Below are 25,254 nucleotides of genomic sequence, written 5' to 3' on the forward strand. Positions count from 1 at the left end.
GCTCTGCCTAAATACATAACACGTTCAAATCAAAACCCATAGTTTAGTGCATACTGTGCATTGTTTTAGAAATGGAGCACTAAACTAATTATGCAGAACTAAAAACAGAACTGAAAATGTTAAAGGTTGTAGTTCTAGAACTAGAACTGGAACTGTCATTCTAAAGGTTATGGTTCCAGAACTGTAACTGTAACTGTAATTCTAACAGTTATAGTTCTAGAACTGGAACTGTAATTCCAAAGGTTTATGATTCTAGAACTGGAACTGAAATAGCAAGCTGGTACTGGAACAACACTAATACGGGTAATAAGCACAGTTGGTGTATTCCTTATCTATCCAATACTGATCTAAACAGTTAACAACTCCCACTTTGCAATATATTGTCATTGGGGGTAACTAGTTACTTTTGTAACTAAGTTACGTAACTGATTACTTTTAAAGTAACTAGTAATATAACCAGTTACTTGCTTTGTAACTAGGAATAATTGTCTGAAAAGTAACTTATTTACAATAGTAACTAATTACAATAGTTACATTGAAACTATAACTAATTATGCTTTAAAAGCAAGAGCACTTCAATTTTTGTGCCACATATGCTACAGCCACATTAAGTATACAGATTCTGTGTACTGTTCTCTATGATTCAGCTTGAGAAACAGATGTAGCAATAACTAAAACTGACCTGAAATAGCCACAGAATTGTTATTTTAAGTGTACATATGTATTACAGGGGCGGATCCAGAGTCTGGAAAGAGGGGGGCACCTTGCTGAAAAAAGTTGAAGAGCAAAAAAAAAAAAAAAAAAAAAAAAAAAGGTCACAACAATAATAGCTAGTTATCCTTTACCAAATATATTATATCACATCATGTATGTTATGTAAAATAAAATCCTATTTATAGCTTCATAAGTAAGCTGCACTGCCTCATGAACATTGTGACTGCTTTATTAGAGTAATTGACTGCTCTATTAGAGTATCTCGATCTTGTATGCAATTTCTTGAAGGGGGGGTGCATTTGCCCCAAATGCCCCATCCTGGATCCACCATTGCATTACATCCCTTAATGATGCATATCTGAGCAAAATTCATGTTACAAAAGCAAAAAACAAGTCATAATTTATACCACAAAAGTAACTAGTAACAAGAGTACTTAGTTACTTTTTGAAAAGTAACTGTAACTAAGTTACATGGGATGAAAGTAACATGTAACTAGTTACTTTTCTGAAGTAACTACCCCAACTCTGACCATGGACCTGTAGAGTGAATTCCCAACTCAGTTAGCTATTTTAGCTAGCTGCAAAACTACACTTGCTGGACTTTCTGTGCATGTTTGAAAGGAATGGGAAGTCACTCACATCTAAGGTACACCAACCAATAGACCTTCCATATTAAAGGAATGATATGTTGCGAGTGTATGTGTACTACCTTCTGTATAAAAGGAAAGAAAGAAGATATCTCAATGCTCAATCTGCTCTGCAACTATAAAAGGGTTATGGCTATCACTTTCAACATTTGTTTAGTTTTTGGTGATTTCATTTTTACTACTAATCCTGTAATAGCTGAGCATCATGCACATGCATGCAAGTTACTACTGTGATCAATGGTACAGCATTCACAACGTGGTTGGTTAGACTGACAATATTTGATCACGTGACGGTGGATGTAATACATGACTTATTCGTTTCTTTGTGGTTAAGCAACAGAACTGAATTGGCTGTACCCAAAACTTGCATCTATATAATATTATGAACACACTAAAGTATTTAAGAATATAACAACTATTATAAAACAAATAATCACAAATGGTATAAAACAAAACTACAAATCAAGTTTTAAACAAATGTCACTCTCAATACCACAGCTTGCCTGTTGCTGTTTACAATTTTCTGGCTATTAAAATTCCATCTGCTACTTTAAGCAAGACTATTTCAAATCGACGGTCATTTTTTAACATGTTGTTCAGCCGGCGGACACCACGTGTACTGTCATCATCAACTTGTGGATCAATAACTCTGCCATGAAAAAGAGCATTATCAATGACAAACAAGCCTCCTGGACGCAGTAGAGTATGAACTGGTTCAAGGTAAAAAGGATATCTCTGCTTGAAAGCATCCAAGAAAGCGATGTCATATGTGCCACTTTCCCCATCTTTGATCATCTCAGAAAGACCTTCTTCAGCATCTTTTATGCGTATGTCAATTTTATCACTTATTCCTGCTTCAGCAAAAAATGGCTTTCCATTTTCTATGTACTCTGAATTTATTTCCAGACCAACCACTTTCCCGCCATCTGGTAGCCCAAGTGCCAATGCCATAGCACTACATCCAAAGAACATTCCAATATCAATAACTTTTTTGGCATTTACGGATTTGGTAAGTAGCGTAAGGAAAGTGTCTTGCTCAATAGCTGTAGTCATGAGTCCTTTAGAATGAGAAGTAGACAACTTGTGAAGTTTCATCAGTACAGGATTGATGGTGGTGTGGTCAATTATATAGAGATTAATAGGATCGTCAGTTGCATAGGTCTTGTCAATACCAGGAAATCTTTGGTCAGAACGAGCACTTTTCTGACCAAGTCGGTAGACCAGGTAACCTGCTCCAGCAGCTGCCAAGCTAGCACATCCTACTCCAGCAACAATCTTCCAGTCCATCCTATTGTAAACACAGTAGTACAATGACAGTCTGCTTGAAGTACACACTGATGCATCACACATAGTGAAAGCAACACAACATCATCATTAAAATTGTCCCAATATCACTACTTTGCACCCTCATGAGTGAGGCTACCACATAAGAGAGCAAGTCCCAAAAACTACAGCCAGCTTTGGGAGTCGCCCAGCTTGTTAGGGAAACAATTGCTGACTGTCCTATTAGAAATTCTCAGAAGTTGTAAGAGGTACACAACTGAACCCACCATGCATATATGCAACTCTGGCTATGTGAAAGGTAAATTTTGCTAAGAAATGATAGTCAGTGTTTACCTTGAGCTGGTTACAAAGCAACTCAAAAAGACATTAATTTAAGCCTTCCGTGCATGAAAGAAAAGTTACTAGCATTTCAACAGTGACTGCAAATAGTCCTGCAAAATAATAATTTTAATGGTGGGTAACACCCCAATAACAGTAACACCCCAATATTTAACAACGTGGTATTATGATATTGATCAATACTACCCACCCCTATTCATTGATTTCCATTTCCTGCCCTCATGTTTATTAATTATGCTATGTACTGAACATTTTATTCATTATTTATCATATGATTGCACAGCAGTTGGTCAGGTGCACACAGGTACTATCAAAGTACAAAAAATTCCTATATTCTACATGTACCTATGTGTGGGAATAACAAATTTTAGTTATAGTGAATTTTGAGGTCAAAAAAATGGGAAACAACGAATCTACTTAGAATGGTTTTAGTTTGAGCATGAGATAATGTCTGGACATCACATGGTACCAGTCTACATCCAACTCAGAACAGAATTGAGTATTCATGAATACTAGCTACTTGTAGTCATATCCACGTGACATGTTTTATACTGAGTTTAAGCAGTTTACAGCCTTTTCAAGTAACAACAATGATACACGCAATGTATGTACTGATGTTAAGTGTTCATGACAAGAAGCTACACCAATCAAACTCTACAGCTTGCATTATGTCACTCCCTGCATCATGTGAGCTGGGTCATATGATCTTAACGAGTACTAGAGTACCAATTTTACTATCCAAGTACCAAAATCTTAAACGAGTACTTGAGTATTTGTTTCAGTCCTAATCAAGTAATTCCATACATGTATTTCGAAGTACTGTGTTTTGAGTAGCCATTGGCGTAAGCCTATGGTAAATAAATCCTGGTAAACTAGCAAATCAAACCAGCACACTTCTTGCCGGCTTCTTACTAATAGCAATTGTTGACTATAATGAGGCATACACACCTTGGTATGAAGCAGGGAAAGCAATCAGAGAACTACAGTCTCTGTAGGAACCTTGAAATTACCATTACTTGAGAAGTGTGACATTTATGAAACAGTGCCATTTTCAGGCCCAGCAACTTGAGATTACCAGAACACAAGCAGATTGTCGGTAACAACAAGCACAATGTGTTACAGCTTCAAAGCTGAGACATGTAACACACACACACGCACGCACGCACGCACGCACGCACGCACGCACGCACGCACGCACACAATATCCCAGAACAAGGGCAATATTGTAGCGGAGTCCAAGACTAAGCCAAGGACAAGGGTGATAACTAAGATATTGCCTGATGTGCTATATAATAACTATCACCACAGCCTATGACAGCTGATCAGAGGAGGGCTTTAAGCACCACTAAAACAAATTACACAAAATTTGTTTTGTTGAGGAGGTTAATACATCACGATCTTACTGAATCATCTCATGTTTTGTTAGTAGAATATGTACGTGAAGACTGGTGAAATAGTGTACACCAAACCGTAACTTATTATTGCCTGGAATTCAAGCACTGATTACAAAACAAAGTACATTGTCTTGAAGCATAAATGAGGGACAATCTAAATATCTAATGATCCCCACTGTTTTTCAGTTTTGTATTGCAACTATTGAGGAACCAAATCAACGAATGTAATTAAGGGTACAGCTCACATGAACGTGTCCAACTTCCTCTGACAACTGATTTTAGTGATGTATTCTAATTAATTCATTCACCGCACAAGTTAGTAATCATCAAGCATGGCTCTCACATGCAGAGCCGAGGCTATGAAGGAGCAATGGGAAGAGGAATTTAATGCCAATAACCTGGCTGACAGTATTGGTTCCGATGTGGATGACAGCAACATATAGCAATTTCCAACCTCGTAATATCAGCACACTAAATATTTAATCTTGCATTGCTTCAATATCATTTTTAGATGCTTTCCTATTCTGCACAATTAAACCTTGATGCCTGCTGAGTCAAACAAACCTTATTGCACATAATTCCGTTTCGTATTTCAATAGTTATGCTATGAAATAAAATTTCCCTATAGAAATTAAGGCTTCGAGTAATAAGAAACTATTCATACTATGGTCATGGCACCTGTGATATGTCATAGTGATGACCGTTTCTGCAATATTACAGCTGGAATTTGAGTGATTTAGTTGTGTTATAAGTTTCTGATGATATAGATGTTCAGATTTGATGACTGTACAATGCAATTAAAGGAGTCATACTTGAGTCGAACTGGTTTCATAAAGGTAACAACTTGTCATGGAACCACTTTCATACATGGATGACTGCAGTTGCAAGATCCACTTTGCCTTCATTATCACAGTAATAAGATCATCTGTATATAGGATTGAAAACAAGGTCAAGCAACTAAAATAAAACCACCATAATGATGATATAATTTTATTGACAAGTGAGCCATTCATTCATTACAGAGCACAACAAAGATTCCTTGGGCCAGATGACAAAGCATACCGATCACACAATGCTACCAGAAGTGAAGCATTGTAGTGATAGCCATGAATTGGAAGTGTTAACAACTATTAAGAAAGCACTGGCTTGTGAGCTGTCTATAGTTCAAAATGATTCCCTATCGAAATTAGATGATCTTACTACCAAATTGAGTAAATTGAGTGTGCGTAACACAAATAAGAAACTAAAACACAGAGATAAAAAGATAAATGTATTAAAAGAACAAGTGAAAGATAAGGAGAAATTACATCACAGCTTACAACAGACAACAACACATGTTAGAAGTTATCAGAACAAATTAACTATCGCAAAAAAAATAAATACAGTTCCATCACTCAGAAATGTGATCACTTACAAGTGGTAGTTAAAAGATCTCAATGAAGAAATAGAAGCTGTCAAAAGCTTATTGAGAGATTCTGAGAAATAGAATACTAGAGAGACTACAAGAGCTGGAATCAAAAAATACTCAGACAGTGCTGCATGGAACTTTTAAGTTTAAATGTTGGCATCAAAAATGTTGAGCCCATTATCAGATGAGCTCTTGAGCACATTGCATCAATTGAAATTAAAGAATTGCTACAAATATCAACTCTTGCTCAGATGTTTGCTGAAATGAAAGGGTTACCTTGTCAGCAGTTGAGTGGAGAGTTGCAAAAAGGGGGTAACCTTGCTCTTCATAGTGATGGGACCTCTAAGTATGGTCAACATTACTATTCTTAGTCTCTACGTCACATAGCACATACTCTGTAGGGTTACCATAAATGCTAGCTACTCAGGTATTGAGTACCTTTCAACAAATTTTATGTGACACGGAAGTAGTAGTACAAGTCTGGGACAGGCAATGCAAAGATCAAGAATATATTGTCAGATCGGCACATTGTTGAAAAAACTATTTACCTTGTTGGAAGGATATCATTTAGACTATGGTACAACTCATTTACAGGGTTACTAAATCACTTAGTCACCTGACATGCTCATTTAGTCACCTACACATGTTCATTTAGTAACCCGCCCTCAGGCAATTTTGTATGTGAAAATAATTATAACACGAAAGGTACACTGGAGTACTTGATAATACTGTAATACAATTCTTCTCCGTGTTCTGTGAATAATTCTGGACAAATAGTAGACTAACTAGTAAGTGGCGTATCTACTGTAGCTTTAACCGTTACTCTGGTTACCGGTCGAATAATTATTTTTGTGGGCGCTGTAAGAACTTCAGGAAGAAACCGTTCTGTTGTTCTACATTGCTCTTTCACTCCACCCTAATGTTCTGGCTATAAAGGTATGTACTTTAAACCATAGTCTAAATAAGTTAGACACCGCGACCAACGGAAACTAAGCAATTTAGTAACCCCTCTGGCCCTTAGTAGCGCCCTCGCTGCGCTCAGGACGCTACAGCCTCAGGCCATCGGGGTTACTAAATCGCTTAGTTCCCTTGGTCTTGGTGTCTAACTATTATTTAGTAATCCAACAAAGTGAATGTGTTACTGTATAATACTCTCAATAGCACCTTGACGTATTATTTTGAAATACGTCAAGCGATTAGCCAATAGAATTAGTATTACACTTGTTTGTCAAGGTCCCTTAACAAAAACCTGTAATATTAATTTGATTGGCTAAAATAGTGTGATGCGTTTCTATTAGAAGTAAATGTCCGACTTGACAACTAGTGTTACCATAGTGATAGATGCTCCACGGCATAGCAACAATATGGTTGCTTAGCAACGGTTGCTAAGTAACCGTTGCTAAGGTAAACTTCACTTTGAGACCATGGCAACGGTTGCTAAGTGTGATTGGTCTATCGTAGTGGTTATTTTGAATTTCTGTTGCTTAGTTACAGTTGCTATGGTTGTCGGATTAATTTGCAATAGGACAGATGGCTGTGGTATTCAGGATTAATAGTTCTCGCATTGTAAACAGGAAGGAAATAGTGCTTGGCTTCGCCGCGCACTATTTTACTCCTTCCTGTTTACAATGCTTGCACTATTAATCCCGAATACCACAGCCATCCATCCTATTACATATACAAATTTTAACCAGTGTGATTGATAACTGTACTGATATGAGTGCTGATGAATAACAGAGTATTGGTACACTAAACAATTTCTTTTGTGTGTTGCATTTGCTTGTGGGAATGGCAGATACCACATCATCTACCTTGCTGCGGTGGGAGCAGGCACATTTTGAAGAATGTGTTGGTGCATCAGCTTTACGTAATGCTTTAAGAAGTCTGAATCTGGTGTGATTCGTCTTGTTAGAACAGCATGTAAGGCTCTCTGTGAACATGCAAGTGAGTAAAGTGATGTATACTAGCTATTTACTTCCTTTTTATCAAGGAATAAAGAAGAATCCTTTGGCATCTTTCCATGGCAATTGTTTTAATACAGTTTTTTTTTGCCGGAGCCTTATATTATACTGCCCAACATGTTGTTAATTTCTTCAAGGAGGTATGGCAGACCCCCAACCAATTGCTTAAGGTTGTTTACAGTGACATACTGTACATGTTCCTGAATTTGTAGCTGGTTACCGTGCATCAAGTCTGATTAATAAGGTTATAACTGGTCCACTTTGACGTGTCCTTGAATGTTCAGATGTGACCATTCTAGAAATGAATTCTTACTTCAATACTTAAATAAGAAAGCTGGTCACAAGATGGCAGTATATTGATACAAGGTCATGCTGAACTATACACAGTTTATCCACCGAAGAATGATGAGATTTGGGACCGTTTGATTAAACCACATGAGAATGATTCCATCACTCAAGAAGAGCTGGAGGTACTATGCCATGCGCTTTCAGCTCTATTCCCCAAATTGGTAGATCATTTGCCTGGTGGCATATACTATGCTCTAAGTGCTCAACTTGCTGTTTAAATTGCATCAGTTTCAAAGACAAATGCAATGAGTGAGAGGGATTTTGAAAAACTTGATCACTTACTACGTGAGAAGCCGAATTCCACTACATTATCTTTAGAGGCAATAGTTTTGTTTTCCAGCAATAAAATTATGAAATGGCAGTGAACCCAAAACCACCAGAAATAGTGTCTGCAAGAAAAAAGGTCCCAGAAATCAAGAAGCTTTTTAAACAACAAAGGGAGGATATTCTGGAAGGACGTATCAAGGCATTTCATGAAAAACAATGTACTTTAGATGCTGTCCATAAAATACTGTTTAAAATAATATTTGTAATAAGTGCAAAAATCAGTTTTTTGGTATTTCGTGTTATTTTCCTATGTAAAATGAGTGCAACAGTGGCTGACATTTAAGTAGCCATACCTTTGCATACAAATATGATATTGACCTGAAATTTTTACTGCATTTCTCCAAAGCACATGGCAATACTTTGATATAAACTTAAGGTGTTTGCAATGAAGTTTTGTTTTTTTGTCGAAAATGGCTACATAGACACTTGGGGTGACGAGTCTTCTAAATCCGAAGTGGACATTGAACCTGGTGGTAGAGACTTAGATGCTTGGGGTGACAAGTCTACTCTTGATAGCGCAGTGGACAGTGAACCTGGTGGAGATCAAGATGACATTGTATTGATTTTGATCCCAAAGAGTAAACAGCCTCCGCTAGATGCTGCAAGCTGTTAACAAAGCCATGCACAACATGGAGTGACAAACAACAGGATGAAGACGATAATGAGTAGTGTTGTACCCATAATCGGTTGAATGATTGGTAACACCTGATCATTGCTAATTTTACAAGTATCGGTATTGGTTACGAAGCAGTTTGCCGATTAACCAAAACCCACAATCAATCATTATTGACAGCAATGAACAGGTGAAATTAAAGAAAGCTGTGAATACAGCAGTAAGTGTTACAACATTTATTTGCTGTAACTGTTTTTATGATTGTTTAGACTTGTTTGTTTGTGAAGTATGGTTGCAAGGCATCATCCACCCATGCAATTAGTCGATCACTGGGTCTGAAATCCCACTAAAACACTGTTTGATAAATTGGTTAGCTGTTTTATAATCACTTGGCTTCTTTTTCCATGAAAAGGGTTACTGGCAAAACTTTAACAAACATTGTAAAAAAGTCGGCCACCCACACAATTAATTACATCATCATTACAATTTCAATTTATACACATAAGTGATTTTCTGCTCCTCCTCCCCTGTTCTGAAGAATTGAAGAATATCGGCTAATATCAGCAATCGGTCATAGGAATAGGCAGATAATCGGTATCGGTAAATGTGAAAAAATGCATATTGGTACAACACTAATAATGACCCACCCACTATAAACTTTACTTGGATGCAAAAGTTTGTGCAGGGTGAAATGATACCAGTTGATGTGAAATGTATCAAAGTTATAATTACATTAGAAGCAATTTAATGATAATGCTCAAGGATGACTTTGAAGATAACAGTTGGTTTGTGTCTGTCGCAGATCTAGAGTCACACAATTTAGTGAAAAGACTTCTTCAGACTATGTCAGACCTTGAGAACTGTGATGGTAAATGAAGATTAGAAGCATCACCACACTTGCTCGGATTACCACGGAATTCACAAATGGGACAGACTTTGCAGGATGAACAACTATTCAGCTGTTGGATCAGACAATTAAATATTATTTTTAATTAACGATCATTATACCAAGAGTACATAATACTCCCTCTTCTATTATTATGTACTCTTGATTATACTTAATCTCATTAATTTGTTATGCAGAAACTTAGCCAGTTGCATGTAAACTAAATATGGTTGTGAGTATGAGAATATAGCAATGGAAAAGTATGTTGAGTTACATGGCAAGAACCGTGACAAATTCTTTGTTATCAAATCAGGCCCTATTTTTACATACACCATTTTCCTTTTTTCGTGCTACACCTGATGGGACAGTAAAGCGTTCATGTCATGGACCTGGTGTTTAGGAAATCAAATGTCTCTTTTGTTGCAGAGAGGAAGATGGAGACAGTCTATAGTTGAAGGAAGACCATGCATACTATTACCATCCCACCCATTGCTGTAAATGATACTGGAACCATGTCCAGTGATAGACATTATGAAATAGTGTGACGCATGTACACTGCATCTGTTCACCGCCACCTTTGATCTCACAACATTCAATCTTATGAAGGCTGCACCATTTTATCACAGCTTGGCTGTTTATCTGTGGATTTCACTTCTCTTTGTACCAAAACCAGCCCATGACTGACTTTGGGGTTTGTCTTTACTCCCATTTTCTTCTTTATCTATACAGGCACAATGATGATTACACACTTCAGAAGGCTTAGTTTCATATCAACATGTAATTGGCATAATTACAAGGATATGACAGCCATTTTACAGAGTCAAGAGACTAGTTATGTAAAAATGTGTTGTGCCTATAAAAGGAGCTGGTTCCATGGCTTTTTATTTGGCTGTGTGACAGCCGTTCAAGTACTTCGACTTGATAGCGAATAAGGAAGAGTTAGCGAAGGCTATCATGAATCTTTCTCAGAGCATCAAGTCCATACAGGATGAGTTACTGACGCTGAGACAAGGTGAGCCCACACAATCTGGGACAATCCTGCAGATATCGTCTGGCTCACAATACATTCGCCAGCGATATCTCCCCTCTCAGCAAGAAGCTGAAGGCACATGATAATGAATATGCAACTGATGAGGATGATGAGCCTGAGGACACTGCTCTGGTTAAACTATCTGAGGAGGCATTGACTTTTTTCTGTAAGCGGCGTTCGGAAGTAGGCTGAAAAACAAGACTAGGGACGCAAAAGCGAAGGCACAAGGTACACCCGACTCCTGATGGATCTGATGTGCTAAGATTGACCCAGTGGTGCCTGAAAATGTCTCACCAGCAGCTATAACAGTGGACAGAGAGTCGAGCAGGCTCCAACAGTTCTGGTTGAATGCAGTCAACCCAAGTTCATCCTGGAGAATGCAGATTTACCAAAAGAAGTGATTGGCAACATCCAGACAGCATTACAACTGATGGGAAATGCCAACTTCCACCAAACAACTGTCCGTAGACAGGCCCTGATGACCCAGTAAATTGAAGCAGCTGTCTGGAAGCAGCTTTCAAGGATGCAGCACCATTGCTCTTTGGAGAAAATTTTGGAGTACTGACTAAAGAGCGTCTAGAAGCTGTAGAGGCACTAAAAAAAGCTGTATTTATTGACAAGGGAGGACAGCAGGGTTTTCAGAAAAGCAACCCCCAGGTCGCAGGGGTTTAAGTTTATTATTGGTCTAGTTTATTGGCCAGACAGGAGGAGTGAGCAAAAGATGGCAAGCCTCTGGCAACAAAGCCAAGAGGGCAGCCAAAAAATAACTGGCAGAGACAAGCAGGCAATTTATTGTATGCAATAAAATTTATAAAAGTTGTTTTATCTATCCATCAAATAAACACACAGACACATCACATACAGGTTCTTATCAACATGAACCTGTCAATAGTGTGCCCAAGGTTGGCAGGGCGAGTAGCATACTTCCTGCCAAACTGGAAAGTGTTAACTCAAGATCAATGGGTACTCCAAACTGTGGTTGGCTACCAGCTAGAGCTCACATCAGCTCCTTATCAGACCAGGATGCCCCACCAAATACAATGTTCAACAGAGAGCAAGATCCAAATAACCACAGAGGTGCTAGAACTTCTAGTTTAAAGGGCAGTTGTGAAGACAAAACCTATATCACAGAACTTTGTGTCCCTTCTTGTGGAAAAAAGGATGGGGGGTAGAGACCAATAATAAACTTAAAGGGTCTCAACCAGTTTGTGAAAACAGAACACTTCAAGATGGAAGGTCTTCACCTGCTCCCAGATCTCGGGGGGATAATGCGTACAATTTTGCATAATGTAATTGAATTCCAATGATAATTACATGACGAAAAACTAATGCACTAGCTACTTGCATCGTTGTAGACACCAAAGTCGATTGCATTTATTACTAGTACTGCGAGCAATAACACAGGTACCTGAAAATAAAATCAGAATATATTTTAAACAGTGCTCTATTGCAAAGTTCATCGTAAAATCACTGGAGCTCAACGAAGCTCAACACATGAATGATTTCTATACTAGAAAACTACCATTTCTGACAATAAATTCAGCGCTAAACTTCACAGTTTACTAGAACTATACCCTATGCTAAAAATGTACAGCACATACACACACGTCACACAATTATTGTGACATCATGTCCTACCTCCTCTGCCCAAACCTACTGCCACATGACTGGATGGTAATAAAGATGGATCTGAAAGCTGCCTACCTCCAGATTTCTATCCACCCAGACTATCAATACCTCCTCATGGCAGAAGACTTACAAATTCCAGTGCCTACCCTTTGGTCTATCAGCAGCTCCCAGAGTTTTCACCACATTACTAAAGCCAGTGGTGGGTTTCCTGAGACCTGATCACATACCTACTGATGATGCATCAGGACAGAACTCAGAACAAATTACACAACTGACCTGCCAACTGTTCAGGAGCCTGGAAAGATGGAATTTCTGGGCTTCCTCTTAAGCTTCACAACAATGAGAATATCAATCCCCACCGAGAAGCTATGAAAAATTCATCAAGATGCATGGCACATGCTGCACCAAGCATCAGTATCAGTGAGGGAAATAACACGGTTTGTGGGAAAGACAACAGCCACCACTTACTATTATTAGCCATGGTTTGTGGCTAATAGTAAGTTCTTAGTTACTTGACAATAATATTGTCAAAATCTCCTGGAATTCTGAGCAACGTCACAGAGTCCCCCCTTCCCTATTTTCTTTCTCTACCAACTACCAATAAACACACATAAATAAATATCACTTAATTTAGTAAAATGGCTACTGTAATAACATTTTTTTTTCCATCGCATAAGTAACAACAACAATTTTGACAACAGTCTCCTGGAATACTCCACAAATCTAATCAATGAGACCCCGAAAAAGCCAGCTTCTCTAACACCTTGGTATTGTAACACCCTCTCCAGGTAGAACCAATGCCGCTGGACCATCATGTTCACAAGCTATCCCACTAGCCCCACTGCATTACCGAGCTCTCCAGATGCAAATAAATTCTGTCCTTCCTCTGAATCACAACCAGGAGGAATTTTGGACAAGTACAACACATTTATCTCACTGAACCTAACCAGCAGGGAATACCTGGAATGGTGGGTGGCTCTCACAACTCCAATGGGAGCACTGGTGTGTCTACCAGACCCATCAATAACAGTACATCCAGATGCATCCAACCAGGGCTGGGGAGAAGTAATGAACGGGCGTCCAACACAGGTCTCCCAAGGAGGCAACTCACCACATCAACTAACTGGAGTTGTTAGCTGCCTTCCTAGCAATCAAAGCATAGGCAGAATATCACAAGTCTTACTGCAAATGGACAACATTACAGCAGTAAGCTATAACCAGAAAGGAGGCACAGTGTCCAGAGCTCAGTGACAGATAACAATAACAATCTGGACGTGGTGCACGGAGAGAGGAATATCACCCTCCAAGCAGAACATCTTCCAGGTCAACTGAACTCACAGGCCGATGAGGAGTCCAGAAAAGTGAGGGATCGCTGTGACTGGATGCTGAATCAATCAGTGTTTCAACAGAAAGAAGCAGCAATGGGTCTGCTGGTCTGTTTGCATCACACCTGACAAGACGGCTCCCTCACTTTTACAGTTGGAGACCAGACCCAGAAGCAAAAAAAGCTAATTTCAATATTTTCCACACATCGTGATCATAATAAATCCTAAAATGTTAAATTCATCTGTAGAAATAAGTTCATACAATCTCATTATTCTAAAAACAATCTATATTACACGTGAGGCTCATGCGCATGCATATCCCCTAGTTGTAATACTCTAATAGAGTACACATTTGTTTTGAGGACTTCTAATAGAACACACATAGAATGTTCTAGAACAAATTTCCATTGGTAGATCCATGAAACTATAAGCATTTACCAGTAAACAGATTTAAAATTTATAAAGTAGAAATTAAAAGAATTAACAGCCATGATAGCAGTGGTTCAGTGGTTAAGGATGTGGCAGTTAGGTATGGTTATGACCACAAAATCCATGTTGACGTCATCGCTTCACTAGTCAGGATCGTAGTCCCAGACCGCCACCAGCACATAGGGCAGTCTTGGGTCCATTTACCAGTCCTGTACACTGTTATTTAGGATGTACAGTATGGTCACACAACCACAGAAGTTTTTAAAAGCCTATTGAGGTTGTGGTATTTTCGTTGTTATAATGTACTCAAGCAGCCAATTAGAAACCCTACAAAATTAATGAATAACAGACCTTCTCTGGGGTCAGCGTCAGCATTGTAGTGACCTGGTTCAAATGCTGGGACACAGACTATAAAGCAACCAGATTTGCTTTCACTCAAAATATGGTAATTAAAAAAAAAATTAACTGGCCCTAATGGCACTCCCTTCCACCCACACGTCTCTATGAAAAAGCTAGAAATTTGTTTTAAAACTTTTACCCTAAAAAGGGATATATGCCTAACAGAAAAGGATGCCTACACAAACCTACTAGAGGGGGGATCACATACAGTAGACACCCTGGACTCATCAATCACAAGGTCCACAGGAGAAGATAGTCCAGAGCTTGACCTAGAGCCATGAATACACATTATTGATGAAAAGCTTAGATAGCAGCGTAGCCAGCTCATTATGGAAGAGTAAGAGGTGTTCCTTTGGATGGACAAAAGATTGGCAAGATGCTCGAATACAACAGAAGAAGCTTTCCCATACCACCAGATAAACAAGTGGAGTAAAGCAACCATGTTCCACCTCTGGGCTCCCGAACCCTTTCCTCATACGCATGTGGCTTCTCCTGTTCATGCCTCTGAAAAGTAGCACTTGAGGATGAAGACCTATTGGAGGGAGCAAGGGAGTTAAACCCAGACGTCAATGATGGCGAGTACCCCAAAAACCTGTAACACATGAATATCAAGATGGGAATCATTATCACAAAAAGAAGTCTTACACCTTGGGTTCTCACCGGATAGTTGTTGAAGGATAGGTTCGACCTTAATTAACATCATGACAGACTACCGTTTTTAGCCTACCTTTGTAGCATATTGACTACATTGGACCAATCAGCTAACAGCACGGTAAGCCCTTCAGATAAGACAGAAAAAAAGGCAACTTCAACTTAATAAAGCGCTTTGTGAGTAAATTATTCAGATGAAAGTGACAGAATAAGATAGTTTTTTTTTGCGAAAAAGTACAGGTATAGGAGATCCGTACTGTATACTGGAAGGGCAGTTTCGTAGGGAAGAGATGCGCAGTGGTTAGTTACGCCGATAACCAATAGAGGACTTGCACGCGTGAAGCAACCGTTGCTAGGCAGACATGTTTCGGGACAACTTTCTATGGCGCATGTTGGGTCAGAATGAAGGTAACGAGATTTATTCACGAAGCGCTGGGTATAGTGGCACTGGGAAGCGGGACTTGTTTCGAAATAGATCTTATCATTGGCTTCGTGAAATAGGCGGCTAATTATGTGTGTGTTAATTGATGTTTTTGTATTGTTGTGCAGTTTTGTAATTATTTGTTTGTTGTATATTTTTGTAGTTGTAGTGTTCTTTTTTGTGGCTGACACCTTGTACAGGCTTTGCCTTTTGTGTATGCCTTCCATTGTGGTAAATTTGATAATAATAATAATAATAATAATAATAAAATTTCGATACATTACTCACCAATTCTAACTTCGTCACCTTTTTTAACGAGCTGTGTGGTATTTACAACACAACTCAACACTGATTCGCTTCATTACAGCCTGTACCAAATCCTGAGAAAGCGCTTTTCAGCCAAAACACTGTCCCGAAACATGGCCGACAACTACGGTTGCTTAGCAATTACGATGATTTACGTCACGCTGCAAGTCCTCTATCTTTCACGGCCGGTACACTGGATAATATCTATACTGAGTACCCGTACTGTGCAAACTTTAACACATCAAATATCACAATTCAACTCACATTGGTACGTCAGAACAAAGCTTCTCCCAAACAAACGCTCGAACAAATCAGTGACCTTGCCCTTTCGGAGAAAACACGTGGAATAGATAGGTTGGCATTAATTAGAATACTATAGTAGGCATTCCAGTATCCAAGCTTTTTTAATTAAAAAATTCTCCGTATATTCCCCAATAGAACCCTGGCACAAAATAACAACTCGTGTTTAAACTTGGGATTGCTCCGTCGTCCGAGCTCCAATGAGGATGAGAATCGCTGTGGGGTTTGTCCACACGTTGATCATCATGAAAATCTTAGTTTTATCGTGCACGTTACATATAAGTAAGTTTTGTGTTGTTTTGTAATCTTTTCAAGCCATGTAATGTATGCTGAATACTTTACAACTTTTAAAAACGTACTGTCGGGTGGAAGGTAGTCACTGGTGCTTACTTTAAAGTGCGTAGTTACTTCGCTCGGGTTAGCGATTTTCAGCTCCAGAGCAATTTTCTGATGGTTGTGTCATCAGCTCAAAAGTATAAACCACTTCAAAGTCTGTATAACAATGCCATAATTGAAACCACAACTCCACCTCAAGTATTGTTGCATCATTGTGGCACCTCCACTGTAGTTGTTTACCTTTATAAGTTGTTAACTTGGTGTTTTTACTTACTTGAGATAGCCACTCACCTATAAATATACACCATTGTATTGAGAAGTCTGCAGTAGGTGAAACATATCTGCTCACCACAAAGCATACAAAGATCGCTGAGATCCGATATGATCGGAAGTTATTCTCATTACATGTACAAACTTGCAGCTAAAAGCAGCTGCAGTTTCAAGATAGTCCAGATTGCTAGATGGCTTCCTGATTCAATTGTGCCATATTTCCCTTTAAAATGTATGGGGAGCCCAAATGTACCTTTTTTCAGTTTTTAAGCACTGTGCATGCCAAAGTAGCTAATTCCAACCCAACAAACTATATATTTCTGAGATCGGCTATCAATACTCTATCTATTGAGTATATAAAAAACCCATGTTTCCAAAATTTAAAAATCGGGCTGGAATGTCTAACTATAGGGACACTATGAATCATAAACATATAGCAGGTGTACCTGCTACTATCATATCAAGGGATAGGTTAATGCCAGTTTAGTTACCCAGCTCAAAGATAGAGATAACTACTCTAGCTAACAGTATGCTGGACTGAGTCGGTGGGTGAAATTGCACCTGAATTGCATGCCAGCCCTCAGAAATTATGTAGCAAGCTAAGGCTAATTCAGTGAAGCCACCCACCTAGAAAAAGCATGCTGATCGAGCTTACTTCACACACAGTGACACTGATGTCAGCAGTTTGATAGCTACTGATCTTAGTGCAGCTGGGCAGCAGTCCCCAGCTGTGGGGTAGGTAGCTAGCTAGTTAACGCTGAGCTAACTGCTATGAAATTTCAAAAACTGAAATATGAGTGCCCATATTTCATCTTTTTCAGTAATTCCAAAATTAAAATTGTGTAATGTCACAAAATCTGTAAGTTTAGATTTCCGTAAAAGTCCATAAACCATAATATAGCTACATTATCAACTTTCATCTTCCTATGTTTACTTCCAGAGGTGACCAACAAAATAAGGTCTTACCTACCCCTCGCCCCCAACCCAACTTTCACCTAATTAGCAGTATAACTATGTTAGCTAATTAAGTGATGTCAAAAGTTTTCAAGTTTTCAATTCCTGTTTATTACTATATGTGACTGAATTTGACAAAACCCAGCTTCGACGCACAAAGCTTCGTTAGGAGATATGGCGATTTTAAGTAATCATTGTGTAATAACTTCCCAGTGCCTACAGCTGTGCAAACACAATTTGCACCAAGTATGCATCTATTTACTAGCTATCACTGAGTGAGTGTATACATTTTTGATACCCAAAATTAGCCCTGTTTTGGGCAGCTTTTCTCAAGCGGGTAATAATATCACAGGTGGTAGTAATAGGGTGGGGGGCGGTGGGTGGGCTTAATATAGCGGTATAAAATGAAGCAAGAAGACGATTGGAATCCAGAGGCCAAGTTTGGGCTCTCCATGGCCCTCAAATCACTCCAAATTGACTGAGAACACTATTGGCGAGCTCTCTGTGAAGTCCCAGCTCACTACACACCATTATCACAAAGCCATGACCATTCAATGGCACCAATCTTCCACTCGTGGCTTTGACAGGGTCGGAAGAAAGCTGCCACAGAAACCAGACTTGCCAGTCCTGAAGGAAGTACAGTGTGGAATATGATAGTGTATTAGGCCAGCAATCCATTTCTGGTAAAAACGTAAGTTTGATTTTGTGTGTGTGGAAGCCTTGTTATGTGAAATCCGGTCACATATAGGCTGGGTAACCAGACCTTCACTGAGTGCTGCCACTGCTCAGTAACGAACTGATTATTTTTTGCACCTAGCTACATAGCTAGCTAGCTATGCCATCAAGATTAATCAGTGTTATGAAGAATTCAAGAAGTTAGCTAATGCATTGTTCAGATAAAGAGACCAGGGATCTGTATGAAGTCCAGCAATACTGGCTGGACACAAGGAAGGCTGGAAAGGACAACCTGGTAATGATGCAAAAGTCAAAGATACTGCCACTGAAAGCTCCTCTTTGTCCCTGTGAATGTAATACAATTAAACAATGCAGTCTTATAGAAAACTATATACTCACTCTGTCAACTATATGTCTGTGTCTTTAGCTACTATAACTGTTAGCTAAGAGCAACTGAGCAAAGCGTACAGAAGTGTGGCATTCATATATAGACTATACTGAAACTGATAAGAATTAAGAGCCTTCAGTCTGCTGCATTGCACCAAGGTGAGAGGTACATCAGGACCAATCACGTAGCTTGCTATAGTCTGCACTGCATGCAGTTTTGTTATGTAGTACCTTTCCAGCATGTTGACAGAGTGCATGCATGGGTGAGTGAATTTTATCTTGCACTACACAAGTGTGTAATTTTATGTAAAGTTCAATAAGGTAATTAAATTATATCCATGCATTGAAGCCATACTTGCTAAGATATAACTGGCTTAGCTATAGCTATATCCAAATAAAGGACTGCCGGTACTTATGTATATAGCTTTATATACACCCAAGGAGGACTGTTAATATTTTGATATAACTGGCTTATATCCAAGTAAAAAAGTGAGCACTTTGATGTATATGGCTTCATATTCAGCTTGCATAAACACATCATATTGACACCAGCATCTAGATTGCCTGCATTATACTATGGCCACGGTGTTAACACTTTACTGGACAGTATGCTGCTATATTAGGTGGTGATAACTACCATACAAACCACCATGATACAGTTCCAGTAAATTCTTAGCTCATCATTATTCTTCGCCTCAGACTCATGTCATTAAGATATTCTACTCCTGATGTGATATTATAACTAGCACACAATGAAGTAGTAATTAATAGTGTGTGCACATGTGCATCCTATACTGAATGGTGGGGTATCTTGTGTCTAATTGTGCAGATTTGATTCATTGTGCCCCAATAGTTTACTATAAAGATTTTTTTTAGTTTAATATACAGTGGCTGTTTATCTAGTCAACAAGGTGCACTGCATACATGCATGCTTTTGCTATTGTGTGCAAGGATTAATAATGAGATAAACGTATAATAACTGCCTTGGTTTGCATGATGGAAACTCAAAAGCAACCCACTAATAATGGCTGGTATAAATGCTAAAATTTTCACCTCAAATTTTAATTGTACTTTGTTGCATGTGCTTCCCACACTGAGCCATTGCATAAAGCTACAAGTACAATACTAGAAACTCATCTATACAGTAATAGTGTAACTGTTGCAACACTAATGGGGCCCTTATAATTCCGGAAGCATCAGTGAGATCAGATTCATCTTAAACAACCATATATAGTACATTTTGGTAGTGTCTGTAAATAGTCACAAGTAATCTACTGTGTATGATACAAATATTAGTACTCAGCGGCATATAGTAATAGCAACTTTACACAGAGGAATTGTTTATCCATAAAACACAACAGACTTCAAAATGTGTTAAATTGAAACCGGTTTTTCTGAAATAGTTGTTATGTTGTTGCCAAACATACAGGTTATGCACCTCTGACTGAATCAAAAAACTACTTATATAGTTATCATGTCAATTAGCTATAGTGTGCAACTATCAGTGTGTATGCATGGCTATAATAGCAAGTATCTACACATGATAGACCAAGCCAAAAAGTGAAACATTGTTCTGCATTATAAATATTGTCTTATATTGATTGTCAAGGTAGCTAACTTATCGTGCTTATACGGAGCAGGAAGTCATAAATCCCCACAATTTGTCTCAGCTTCCTTGATTAACGACTTTTTGATAGACACTTGAAATTTCAACTGCAAGGTGCCTATTGCATATGAAGATGCTGAGGTAGCAATTTTAACTAATTAGCAGTAAAGAAAGATAAAATTAGCATTTTTATCACTATCAGTGTTAGCAATGAGTATGTACATATTTGGTTAACTTATTTATTTCATTGTACTCAATTAGACAAAGAGTTGACCATTTAAAGCTTTCGTTTGTGAGATGGCAAATAAGTGACATGGTCAAGTTTTAACTTTTTTAAAACTTATGAATACTGCCAATTAGCTATTATGTTGGTCAGTGCTGGCACTGGTATCCCCAACAAAACTGCTCAGACAGATTTTTGATTTTAGTGCTTGTTCTCATGGCTTGTAAATGTATCTTTGATGACAGTCATTTACTTATATACAGCAAAAAAAAAAAAATGTTTCATATATAGTTTATCACTTAAAATTAAAGCATCATTTTTTTGATGAAGTGTGTCTCATTTGATGTACTCAAAATTTGTTACCACTGCTGCACTGTCAGAATTATGGCAATATAAATAAGGATGTTCTTTACAAACCTGGAATACAAAATCTCCTTCCCATTGATATAATTATAGTCATCAAAGCCAGCAATTGTACAGCCAATTTAGATATACTTTGAGGCCAAATAAAGATCTAAGTGTGTTTATGCACTGCAGTGTACATTACATTGAAAATTGAAGCATTTAAACTACTGGGTCATGTGTACTCTATAAGTAAATCAACCAAAGGTTTTTTTTTCTTTTCAGGGGCCTAAATATTTACTTTACAAAATTGCTATAAAATGCAATTACCTTGAATCTTGGCACATAAGGTGAATCATATACCATAATTCCGATAAAAATCATGGAAGAGTGACATTTTTAGCTTAAAAGAAATGTGAACAACAGCCACAGAGGTATACAAGGTGAAAATCAAATAAGTCCGGAATTGTGAACAAACTTCAGTAAAAGGATGCCGTATAAATACAGTTCTATAGTTTAAATCCACCTTGTAAGAGACTAAAAGTTCATATTATATATATAAAGTTCTATATCATGCTGTATTAAAGGTACAAAGCAGTGTTCTATTAGACTGATACAAAACATTACTATTCACTTGTATCTGCGAAAAGTAAAATACAACTGAGTCACTCTCATTGAAAGGCCTTGAAAATACAAAACAGAAGTGATATTCATGTTAAAACAGCCAAGCTGTGAAAAGGTTGCAGCCTTAAATTGCCTTAAATTAGCTGGGATTATAGAGAAAGCAGCTAAGAAATGACTTAATGTTTTATCAACAGTATCACTTGTATACTGATATTTACAATTTTATAACTGCTAAAATTCCATCTGCTACATTATTTCAAATTGACGGTTGTTTTCAACAGGCTATGGATACCATGCATCTTTTCCTTATCAATTTGCAAGCCTCCTGGATGTAGCTAGTAGAGCATAAACTGGTTCAAGGTAGAAAGGATATCTCCCTATAAGCATCTAAGAGATATGTGTCACTTTCCCCATCTTTAATCATCTCAGAAAGACCTTCTTCAGCATTTTTAATGCATATGTCAATCTTATCACTCAGCAAAAAATGGTTTTCCATATATGTGCTCAAAATTGATTTCCAAACCAACTACTTTTCCACCATCTGGTAGCCCAAGTGCCAATGCCATAGCACTACATCCAAAGAACATTACAATATCAAAAGCCTTTTTGGCATTTGGTAAGTATTGTTGTAAGGAAAGTGTCTTGATCAATGGCTGTAGTCATGATTTCTTTAGAAAAAAACTGGACAACTTGTGAAGCTCCTTCAGTACAGTTGAGGTTAATTATAGGATCATCACTCAGATAGGTATCATGACTTCTTGTCAAAACAAACATTTTTCAGTATGACCAAGTAGAGAAAGAGATAACCTGCTGCTCCAGCGGCAGTCAGACTAGCACATTCCCTACCTGAGTAGCTATCTTCCAATCTATTTATTTATTTATTCAATTTTTATTAAGGCTTTACAGCACAAGTGCTGAAGGTTTTACAATCCATAATATTATAAACACAATAGCATAACAATGACAAGAATGTAGTATGTATACACAATTTGAAGTATATATGTACAGCAGGACCTGTGGTAGGATGGATTTATTTCCTTTCTTTGGTCCATTTTCTGTTTCAACTTATTGTTAGCTACTATTGATTAAGTATAATGTTTAAGTCACTAGTTCCTGTTTGTTAAGTTAGGTAATTCAAGGCTGCAGCACATGTTGCTGTCAGACCTTCAGTGCTGGCCGCTATAAAGTTCTAATAATAATTATATCTGAACAGTATAGTTGACTGCTCTATTAGAGTATTTCATCATTAGGTGAACGTTCTATTAGAGTAAGTGTATGTTCTATTAGAGTAGTTGAACGGAATTCTGTATATAAATGACTGGGCCTCATTTATTCAACACATCATATGTAGCTAGCTGTCTCTACAAACACACCAAGAGTGAGCTGAGCTCATCTTTAATCAAATTTATACCTCATCTGATGATTGATAGAAAAAGGTTGATAGGTGTCGATCAGGTCATACTTGCATGTCCTGAGTAGTGACATCAAATCTTGCACTCCATTCAGCAGGCCGCTTATATTCAAATCAATAAATCCCAGCATGGCAAGGTCTCTAATTGAAATACTCCTATGGATATCAGACTCAAAAGGCACTGGTTTTACTTACGCCCCTTGTGAATAAGCATTAACTTTGTGAATGCATTCTCTCAATGATGGTAGTGTTTCGGCCTTGAAATCTTTATAAAGAACATTGCAGTGTGTCATAAATATTGTGTATAGGACTTTAGGTGCATTATTATGGACAAATTAAATTGGTGTTTAAAGCTAAAAACATCACAAAAATAATCCAAAAGACAAATTACAACATACCTTACAACAAAAAAAACAGTAAATAAGCATGGAAGTTCCCAATGCATTTTTCTGCACAAAAATGACATACCGGACCAGGAATAAATATAATTTTTTTGTTTTCACATATTTTTTTGTTCTCATCAGTGCCTGTATGTATTTCCACTACTGCAGTTGTTTCCCCATCATTCCATTACCTATTAAAAAGAACAAAATATTGCGCTTGTGTAATTCAGTTTTAAAGAACGTTGCACTCATACAGCAGCTACGTACCTCATGCATTGTAAACTACTAGTAGTATAAGTGTCAAGAAATGAAGAAATAAAGATTTGTGCAGTGCAGGATCTGTCACAAAAAATTGGCCTGGCTGGACTTTGGATAGCAAAACTCAGTTAGATTATTTTTAGCATCCAAGCCCTGACCAAAACTGGGAACTTCATGAGTCAACTAACTCCAGATAGCGCGTGTACAACTATACTAGACTTAAAGCAGCACTGCAACTCTGTGCAAGCATAATCCTACTGCACTATAGTTCATTTCAGTCCATTAATGGCTTTAGTTGTAATGAAAGATCGACATACTCTAATACAGCAGTCAACCACTCCAATAGAACAGTCGCAACTTTTACTTAAATACCTGCAACAACACATGTACACGTGCAGTGACAATAGTTTAAGTATAGCTAGAAACTCAGAGCCTAAAAGTTTTCCTGCATGGGACATGCCCCCTCACAATTCTGGAAGGGCACTAGAGCTCTTTGGTGAGACCATGCAACTGTTGCTATGTAGGTCCACTGGTCTACCCCAACCAACTATTGAAATATAGGAGTTGCAGTCTAATCTCTGATAACAACTTGGGTAACTATAGCTTAGTGTCTTAAACCCAGACCATACCCTAGCTTGTGGTCTGGGAACAAGGCTAGATATAGCTAGGGTCTGCAGGTAACAAGAGGTAGTTACAGCTGTGTGTTCAGAAACATAAGCAACCCAGCTGTGTTATAGTTGAGGGAAAAGCTGGTCCACCTGAACCAAATTCAGTCAACAAAAATTGGCCTAGGCCAAATTCAGTCATCGACCATTGGCCTGAACCAAGGCCAGACCAGTTTTGGATGCCAAAATTGGTTGCCTACATCAGTTTATGGCCTTTTCATCATGACTGGTGTTGTGCTTGCATTTTCTATTGCAGTGGACCTAGTTACTGTTCAGAAGGTTTCCAGATATGTATAACTATGTACTGTACTTACAAACTATATCAAACATGCTAGTGTACTTCATTTAATTACCATGCCTCTTTTTATGCAAGCTACCTACCAGACTTTTAAAACTCACTGAAGTAGACACTGCAGTCATGTAGTCATGTATACAGCTAATTTAAGTGTGACAGTCAATGCATCCATAAAATATCTTCACACTGACCCCAAACCCTTCCAACAAGTTTCTATGAAATTTAAAAGATGTTTTTACTTAGATGAATTTTATGCTGACTGACTGATGCCTCCAGCCAAGCAATGGATAAGGCCACAAGCTTGATTTCTTCACTGTTCGACGTCACTTCATCCCAAGATATGCCTTTTTGTCAACTGCAGTAAGCACAATACATGCATCACAGACTTCTTTGTGTTCCAGTTCTTTCCGCTGA

General features: G+C 38.1%; 1 protein-coding gene across 1 annotated transcript; it reads right to left on the minus strand.

Moving 5' to 3' along the window:
• Positions 1-1,736: 1,736 nt before the first annotated feature.
• Positions 1,737-16,502, minus strand: LOC136260223 (O-methyltransferase MdmC-like). Its single transcript, XM_066053887.1, has 2 exons — positions 16,376-16,502; positions 1,737-2,649 (listed from the first exon to the last, which is right to left on the minus strand). Coding segments are annotated over exons 1-2 (777 nt in total). The 5' UTR covers positions 16,378-16,502; the 3' UTR covers positions 1,737-1,874.
• Between the last annotated feature and the right edge of the window lie 8,752 nt (positions 16,503-25,254).

Source organism: Dysidea avara, chromosome 7 (assembly GCF_963678975.1).
Source record: "Dysidea avara chromosome 7, odDysAvar1.4, whole genome shotgun sequence".
NCBI classification, from domain to species: domain Eukaryota; kingdom Metazoa; phylum Porifera; class Demospongiae; order Dictyoceratida; family Dysideidae; genus Dysidea; species Dysidea avara.